The sequence below is a fragment of the Ursus americanus genome, chromosome 35 (assembly GCF_024610735.1).
Source record: "Ursus americanus isolate L20-20 chromosome 35, mUrsAme1.1.p, whole genome shotgun sequence".
In the NCBI taxonomy this organism is placed as follows: domain Eukaryota; kingdom Metazoa; phylum Chordata; class Mammalia; order Carnivora; family Ursidae; genus Ursus; species Ursus americanus.
In genome coordinates this window covers 15901480-15910328 of record NC_142161.1, presented here as the reverse complement: position 1 = coordinate 15910328, position 8849 = coordinate 15901480, and the positions used below count along the sequence as shown (strand labels likewise).

At 49.0% G+C, this 8849-nt stretch overlaps 1 protein-coding gene across 1 annotated transcript; it reads left to right on the top strand.

Moving 5' to 3' along the window:
* Positions 1-207: 207 nt before the first annotated feature.
* Positions 208-1983, top strand: NKX2-8 (NK2 homeobox 8). The gene is made up of 2 exons (XM_045800504.2): positions 208-469; positions 1140-1983. Exons 1-2 carry the CDS (start codon positions 313-315, stop codon positions 1700-1702), a joined length of 720 nt encoding a protein of 239 aa, XP_045656460.1. The 5' UTR covers positions 208-312; the 3' UTR covers positions 1703-1983.
* Positions 1984-8849: the final 6866 nt, after the last annotated feature.

The window sequence follows — 8849 nt, the reverse complement described above, 5'->3', positions numbered from 1 at the left end:
CGGGGCGCCGAGGGGAGGGGGACGGGACGGGGCGGGGCGGGGGTGGGCGGAGGTGGCACCTTCCGGGCTCGCTCGGTCTTTGGTCCAGCACTCATTCAGGTACTTAACACCCTGGAGACCCGGACCTCGGCTTTCAAAGCATCCCGGGTGGGAAGAGCTGTTTATATAAACAGAGATTCGGCTGTAAGCGCGCTAATATCCCGGCAGCCAGCGCATGGCGTGCGCCTCTGGCGCCCGCCCGTAGCAGCGGCGTCCCCGGCCGCCCCTCGGTTTCCAGCCTGCCCCGCCCCCGCCTCCTTCCCCTCCTCGGCCATGGCCACCTCTGGACGCCTCAGCTTCACCGTGCGCAGCCTCCTGGATTTACCCGAGCAGGACGCACAGCACCTGCGGAGGCGGGAGCCGGAGCTACGCGCTCCCGGGCCCGGCCCCTGCGCCACCTGGTTGGAATCCGAGCGCAGCCACTACCCCTGTGAGTAAGCGGAGGACCACTGCGGGAATGGGGAGAGGGGAGCAGAACCACGCGCCCAACCCATGCGAGACTGGGAAGTCGAAACCAGTCTTGCACCAGAGGCTCTGTCATCCTCAAACCCTACGCTATTCGCGCCCGAGTCAGCACATCCTGAGAGCAGATCCTTGAGCCTGGCACTGACGCCCGGGATCTGGGTTTCTGTTTCTAGAGGTCACAATATTTAAATATTTAAGAAACGACCCTTAAATGTCTGAAAACACGGCTACGTTCTCAGGCCTCGGTCTGAGATGGGCAGCAGTGGCGAACTTAGCTCTCCAAGGCTTTGCAAACCTGGCAAACTATTGCAGTAGACCTGGAGGTGGCCTGGGTTGGTGACCCAGCTTGCGGTAAATTCGTCTGCTAGCGCAGCGACCAGTGTGGACTTGTTTTAAGAGGGCCCTGGTGAGTCTCTTAGGAGGCGCGGTCTCAGGTTGTGGTATAAATGAGGTCACTGAATTTGGAGAGGTGGGTGTCCAGATGTGGGCCCAGGGAAGGAAATGGTCTCAGACCTAAAGCCGCGGGCGAGTGGCGGCGCCCTCCGGCCAGTGGCTCCACGCGCGCGCGCGAGAAGCAGCCGGCGCGCGGCGGAGCCGGCGTTCTCATCAGGCCGTGTCTCCTTTGCCGCCCCCAGCCTCGGACGAGAGCAGCCCGGAGACCAACCCGTCCGACTCGTCTCAGCGGCCGTCCACTCGGCCGGTGTCTCCCGGCTCAGACGCTGAAAAGAGGAAGAAGCGCCGGGTGCTGTTCTCCAAGGCTCAAACGCTGGAGTTGGAGCGACGCTTTCGGCAGCAGCGCTACCTGTCCGCGCCCGAGCGCGAGCAGTTGGCGCGCCTGCTTCGCCTCACGCCCACACAGGTCAAAATCTGGTTCCAGAACCATCGCTACAAGCTGAAGCGCGCGCGCGCACCCGGCACGCCGGGGGCGGCGGAGTCGCCTGACCTGGCAACCGCTGCGGAGCTGCACGCCGCACCGGGCCTGCTGCGCCGCGTGGTGGTCCCCGTGCTGGTGCGCGACGGGCAGCCTTGCGGCAGCGGCGACCTAAGCACGGCCTCCGCCCAGGACAAGAGCGGCGCGTCCGCGGCCGCCGCCTGCCCTCTGCCAGGATACGCCGCCTTCGGGCCTTGCTCGGCTCTCGGCCTCTTCCCCGCCTACCAGCACTTAGCGCCCCCAGCCCTGGTCTCTTGGAACTGGTGAGGCCGTTGCGGGGCGCGGGCACCTGGGGCTACCCCGGACTTTGGAGTGACTCTGTGGCCGAAGCAGGGCTGGAAGCTGAGGTCCGGAGTGTTCCCCCGGTCCCACCTCTCTGCGGGCCCCACCTCCTTCGGCGCAGGGGTCCCCTGCCCCGCCCTCACCAGCCGCTGAGCGGGGAAATTTAGCCAGCATTTCCCCCTCTCCTCTTCCCTCGACCTCCAGCCGCGGAGCTAGATTTTATTGCTTAAACCTTATTTGTATATTTTTAAATAGCTATTTGTATGGGAAGCAACTTATTTTTAAAGAAATAGAATATTTTTCCTCCTTGTGGTGCGAGAATAAAATGTGTAGGGTTGGGTCCCCTGAGCGCCTGTCTGGAACGTAGCTGGAACTCCCGGACCGGAGTACTGGGCGCCAGTCCACTCTCCCCACCCGGGGTTGGGTGGAAGGGCAGGTCCCAGTCCCGACGCAGCTTTAGGAAGATATTGGGGGAAGGGGTGGAGGGAGGGAGGTGCGGGGGAAGAAGCCAAGGAAACCCTGGGATCCCTGTCGGTGGGAGGTGGCGGGAGGTGACTTGGAAGCCCCTCTGGGCTCCCGAAGCTGCTGGTATTTCAGACAGCAAAAGTCAACCCAGTTGGCCAGATAGGACATAACAAGCTTCCCCACAAGGACTCTCTGGGGACGTGCCAGCTGGGCTGGGGGCAGAGCATACTGCGTTGGAGCAGCTCAGGCCTGGTCGCAAGCTGTCCTTTTCTGGACCCGAGGAGCACCCGAGCACCCGGAGAATTTATAAATCCCAATTAAGCCTGCGAGTGCCTCGCTTGGCATCTGTGATTTCCTCCCTCTTCTTAGCTCTACACCTGGCTGAAGTGGAATGGGGAGGGAGGTAGCCCATTGAAGAAATCAAAGAGTGGTGGGGAAATGACCCTCCTCGGGGCTGCCAGCTGAGGGAAGACCGCTTTGGAGAGCCTGGGTAGGCCAACATAGGTGTGGGATCTGCTGGTGGGTCTCATTTCACCCGAGGTTCCGATGCCCTCGAAGTTTAGAGATCTAGGGTTCCACCCTTGGAATTTGTAACTACCCTTTGCCTCGGTATTCGCAGCTGTAGAGTTTCCTATGCACGTGTTTACCCTCCCAGAGAAGGGCTGCCCTGCCTCCCTGGTGCCCACTGCAAGGGGACGTGCTTGAGGAGAGTCGGTTCAGGCGTCAGATCCAGGGAAGGGAGCAAGGGCTCAGTGAGGCCTGTGGGGAGTAGGCACTGGGCCAGTTTGAGACGCTCTTTTCTTCCGCGCCCCCCCCCCCAGGAGGCAGGGTGGCCAAAGCAGTGTTATCACCTGGAATTTTGGGGGGTGGGGAGAGAGAGGGGACAGAGGGGGAAGGGAGTGGGGTGTTTGGGTCTCAGCTGCTGGCCACCTTGCCTTCCATATGGATGCGGTTATCTCAGAAGAATCTCGATCCTTAAACCTCCTTTTGTCTTGGGAACTGAAAAGGGCATTGTCAGGCCTGAAAAGGACCTAGACAAAATCCGCACTGTTTCAATTCAGGACTCTGTTTAATCAGTCCCTGGTGACAATGTCGTGGGTGTTAGAGAGGACAATAGTATCTTTTTAAACCTTTTTAAACCTTGTGGCCTTCAGGAAGACAAAAGGCTTGAATTTTATGGGCTTACAACTTCAATTAGAACAGTGCCAGTGTGCATGGGAGATTATCAAATTTGTATCATAAAACCTCTTTCTAATAAATGATTGCTGGGGAGGGAGCCTGGACATTGTAAGACATATATTGGAAACCGCCCTGGGGGCTTCCCAGTTAGCCCTGGCAGAGCAGATGGGAAAGAAAAGGAGGAAAGGATTTCTGAAGACGGCCCTGGCTCGGACATGCCCCTGTGGTTAGCTGGCTGGGTACTTGGCTCTTCCATGCTCTTCCTTCAGAAGGAGTGTTTTCTACAAGAATGGAGGTAAAGATCTGTAGCTTTGTCTTCGGCTATTGGTGGTGGCAAAGACCTGAGTATTCGGGAGAAAGTGCAAAATCACCACCTGTTCAGTTTCTTGCCTTTTCTTTTCCTGGAGTTACAGAGGAAGTAGGTCTTGGTGTGTGCAAAGTGGAGAGAGCCTATTGAATATGAGGACTCTACTGAAGGGTCTGAATCATGAAGAGACCCTCTTCCCAGGAGGCTCTGGGAGAGCATGTCCTCAGCCAAATTCATCGGGAGGTCCAACCACGATAAGAAAGACCTGCTTCCCAGTGAGGTGGTCAAAGCCATGGCAGGATGCCCACCAGCAAGCCAGCTGGTATCCTGGGCAGAAGGGGGGCAGAAATTTCCTGTGACATTAGCATCAGGACCCATGATGTAGAAACTGTTCCCTGCTTCCTCTTGCTCCTTTTCTTTAAGCCCCTTCTTTTAGAGAGGAAAAACTGCAGGAAGAGTTAAAAATATATTCCCATCACCACTGACCCATTTTAGAGACTCAGGCTGTCATTTTTCTTCTGTTCACACCTGAGACAAGCTGTGAAAAATGAATGTCAGTTTTCTGTGTGACCTGAAAGATCAGTTCTTCTAGGCATTGACAAGAGAAGCTAAATCCAAGGCCTCTCTATGGGCAGCTGGGAGAGCAGTTAGGATCTCCCTCCCTAGATGAGAGTATTTTAAACCTGCCACCCATCCCAACATCACAAAGGGGATTCACTGTCTGTTTTGAAACTTACTGTGTACCAGGCATTGTTCTAAACACTTTCACAGTTCACCTCACAGAAACCTTACATATTGTATATATCATACCCCCATTTTACAGATAGAAACTGAGGCTCAATGGGTGGGAGTAAGTGAATTGTCGAAAGCAGCTGTAAACCTCCTAAAATGTTATCATCATCCTTTGTTTAACCCACACGTAGCCACCCTGCAAACTGCCCTTAAAGAGGACGATTGTAATTTTGATGTGACAATGTATATACTATCCAACCCCATCATAAACTAGTCTTTTTTTATTTAAAGATTTTATTTACTTATGGAGAGAAAGCAAGAGAGGGAGAGAGAGCACAAAGGGAGAGGGAGAAGCAGACTCCCCGCTGAGCAGAGAGCCTAATGTGGGGCTCTATCCCAGGACCCTGAGATCATGATCTGAGCTGAAGGGAGATGCTTAACCGACTGAGCCACCGAGGTGCCCCCCATAAACCAGTCTTATGGATACCTCAGGGCCACTCACAGAAGCTGCTCACATGATATCACAGTAGTTTCTAACATTTATTTATGTTTCCTGGATCCCAGGCAATATTCTAAGTTCTTTTACTCAATAAACTCATTCAGTTTTCACAACAAACCCATGAGATGGTACTGCTAGTCCCACTTTACAGATGAGGAAACTAAAGGCCAAAGAGGTTATAAGTAACCTGTCCAGGGTTACACAGCTAGGAGGTGACAGAGAGGGACTGAACGCAGGCATTCTAGCTCCAGATCCTACCTATTTCACTGCATGGTGGGAACAGTTTCCCATTCTTCATGTTTTATTTCTCCCAGATGGTAGTCCTGGTTACCTTCCAGATGCTTCTCTAAGAGACATGTTCTTTAGCATCTTTCTGTGTCTGTTTTTTCCTTGCCCCCTCCCTCTCTCCTCCTGTACCAAACATCCGGCTTGAGCGCACAGGCTCTGTGTTGCCCTGTGTCTGTTTGTGTGCATCTTGTCCAGCTGTCAGTGAAACACTCCTCTTGGTGCAGGGCACAATATTTTCCCGTGACTATCATTCCACCATTCTTCTTCCAGAAAAACATCTGCTGCTGCTGTCTTGACACCAGTTGTCCACTGGGCATTTGGCAAAGTCACTGCTGACTCTGATAAGCTCCCCTAAGCTTTCCCAACCCCCAGGCCCAGGCCCCCGTGGAGCTTTATGGCTTTGGCTTTGCTGGCCCTTTCCCCAGTCATCTTCCTCCTTCCTGGGTCTCCAGTGTTATCTTTATTATTAAATATCATCCTCTTCACATTTTCCCTCTTTTCTTTCATTGTAAACACTTTTCACTTCATCTCACTTAAGTCTCTTGTGGGTGGAGATTGCAATTTTCACTTCAATTTTCTTTCCTCATTGTTCAAAGGATCTTACATCTTAGCAAGTCTCTTATCTGACCAATTTAGCACTTTAGAATCTTAGATAATGTGCTACTGATGGGTTAGAAGGAAGTTATTTGAGCCCAGGTTAACCTACACCTTCCCTTCTAACAATGGTGTTTAGATGTTTCTTGTTCCCTTGCCTTTTACACACACAATTAACTTGCCTCTGACACACACACACACACACACACACACACACACACTACAACATTAAACCATTTTAGACTTAGGCATAAAATGTTCAGGCAGGATAATTTTGGGCTTAGCACGGTTAAATAGTTTGTTAACCAAGTTGATCTGTCCTGCGTGTTTCAGTTAACTAGCCTAGGCAGGTAATCTGTAAACATGAACAACAGAGAGTCAGAGGAGCTTTTGAGATGGTGAGAAAGTAGTCTCCCTCCCCCAGGATTATTTCTATGGATGTGACTGCATTGTTTACTATTCAAGATCTGCATGAGAAATTTTATTGCTCTAGGTCACTCATCATTTTTCCAAGTCATATGTGGGAGGGGATTTACTAAATGGTTCCTTAATTATTATTAGAATTCCAATTCTGCATCGTTCAACTCACTACCAAACCCCCAATCCAGACTAGTAACTAAAGGTATATGACATTCCCCTTTCTCCTTTCTACCCACCATTCATGCTACTCAGTCTATAAGCTCACCAAAGAAACAAACAGTATCGCCTTCAATGCTGACCCACAGAGTGGTGATTTAACCAGGAAGAATCGATTAGACTATTAATCAGTCACACACATATCCCCAAATTTCAAAAACATGGGGGTTCTTATTTTTTCCAACCATGTTCAGCAGAAAGTTTTTATTGTTTATCCAGAAAAGTAACATCGTCATATTTTATAGGTCAAAGAACATTTTCTCTTCAATACCCTGCCCTATGGGCCAATAAAAATCTCTAGGTCTTATTGAGGTCATGTAATTTCAAAAGCGACTATAGTTTCACTATAGCCTCTGTGAGTAGAGTGTTACGGGAGGAACATTTGAGGGGACCTTGGTCATGCTTAATTTCCTTCTGTATTCTGACTGGGTGGTCCTTTATGAGTCAACAGGTTTTCAAATGGATTTCCTAGCTAAAAGCTCTGAATTGGACTGTCCCTTTTCTTTCCTTCCAATACCAACTGCCCCCCCCCTTCTTTCCTAGGGGCTGGATAGCGTACTTGGCAGAATTCACTCAGAGGGGAATGGAGGCTGTCTGCAAATTAAACTAGAGACAAAAGTGCCAAACAATCCATTAAAAGGGCTCTTGAATGTCTCACCTGAGATGTCTGTTACCCTTCCTCCTCCAGATTTATTGAAGGATAGTGCGTTGAGCAAGCAGCTCTCCCTCTTAAAGAAGTTATCAGCTTACATTTACATTAAACTTGGGAGGTAAATTCTCAACTAGAGGCAACCTGAATCATCATATGTCAGGGTCTGAAATTGTCAGAGAAGTATTAGTGCAACGACAAGAGAGGGTTTTTTGTTTTGTTGTGTTTTGTTTTTTTACAATAAAATTGAAATACAGAGCAAGAAACACAGCATACCAGGAAAAGACAAAAGAAACCTGGTATGGTTAGTAAAGAAGTAACTGCTTCTCCTGGGAAGCTGTTTTTACTGCCTAATCACACTGATGGCTTCAGTCATTTGTCTGACCAAGTGTTCAACTGTGCTTGTAATTCACTGCAGGGAATGTTACGTATAAAGTGAAAACATAGAGATGGCGTAGGATTTCCTTATTTTCTATATTGGTAGATAAAACATTACCTTAAGATAATTATCTGATCAATTTGGGTGTGTGGGGGACCAGAGGGACCTAAATGAATAAAATAGAGCTCCCCGAATTTTGTTGTCCTGGAAACATTACAAGAATGTTCTCTTTTCTTCACCTAACTTGTCACTGATTGAGAGGAACGTGGATATGTACTCAAACACTTTAGGTATGCCCAACAAATGAACAACCTGATTCCACAACTGTCCTACTAACCTTTACATTTTAAGTAGCTAAGTATTCCAAACATGCTTGTGATACATATATAAGTGGGCATGAAGCAGATTTGGGGAATATTCAGTTCTTTTCTCTTAATGAGAAAGACTGGGAGGATATTGGCTTTCTCACTCTAAAATTAATGTATTTTCTTTGTAAGGTAATATGGAAAATACAGAAATGTATAAATAAGCTGTGCTTTTAAATATAGTTATTTTCATATGACGCTTGATCTCTTGCTAATACTGTGGTGTAAAGAGCAGGAGACTCAAGTAAATGATTAAACGTGCAAGGGGGGGGAATCTCATTTGTATCATTGCAAATTATAACCACAAAGAGAAATGACAGAGATTATATATATTTGGAAAGAACAAGTCCCCTTTATCCTTCAGTTTCTTCTTCATTGCAGCCTCACATTGTTCCTCCATCAAGAGTCATGCATTGGGAACCACAACCATTTCTGCCCTTAGCAAGGTAAAAACCAGACTATGACACGGGACAAAAGGACTTAGAAGATGCTGACTGTTTGTTTCAAAGTTGGCATCAGTTCAAACAGGGCAATATTGTTTCCAGGGAAGCTGTAATTCACCAGCTTGCGGTAAATCATGGACTTTTGAAAGCTCACCGGCTAAAACCCATGTGTGTGAAACCTTAGACGGCAGAGGAATGATTTATTCTCAATTGATTTTAGAATGTTCAGTTGCTTTCAGTCTCTCTGAAGAGGTACCTTTGCCGACTGTTTGATACGAACTTTTCCCATCGTTGTCACTATGTGATGCCTCAGCCATCACATAGATTTGTAGACCAGAGAGGGAGGCTGAGGAGCTTAAGTGTGGGGATTCAGGCTCCAAAGAAGGTGAGAACTTTAACTTCTTAGCAACTAATGACTCCATAGTTCTGCACAGACGTGATAAGAGATCATCATTGCATGTAAGAAAGACAAAGGCCAAAATATTTACCAAAAAAAATCCAAATCAATTCTCTTTGAATTGACCCTTAACCCTGTGAACATACCTATCTACGGTCGCTTTAACAAGGTCCTCCTTTCCCATTCATCCTGTTTCTAG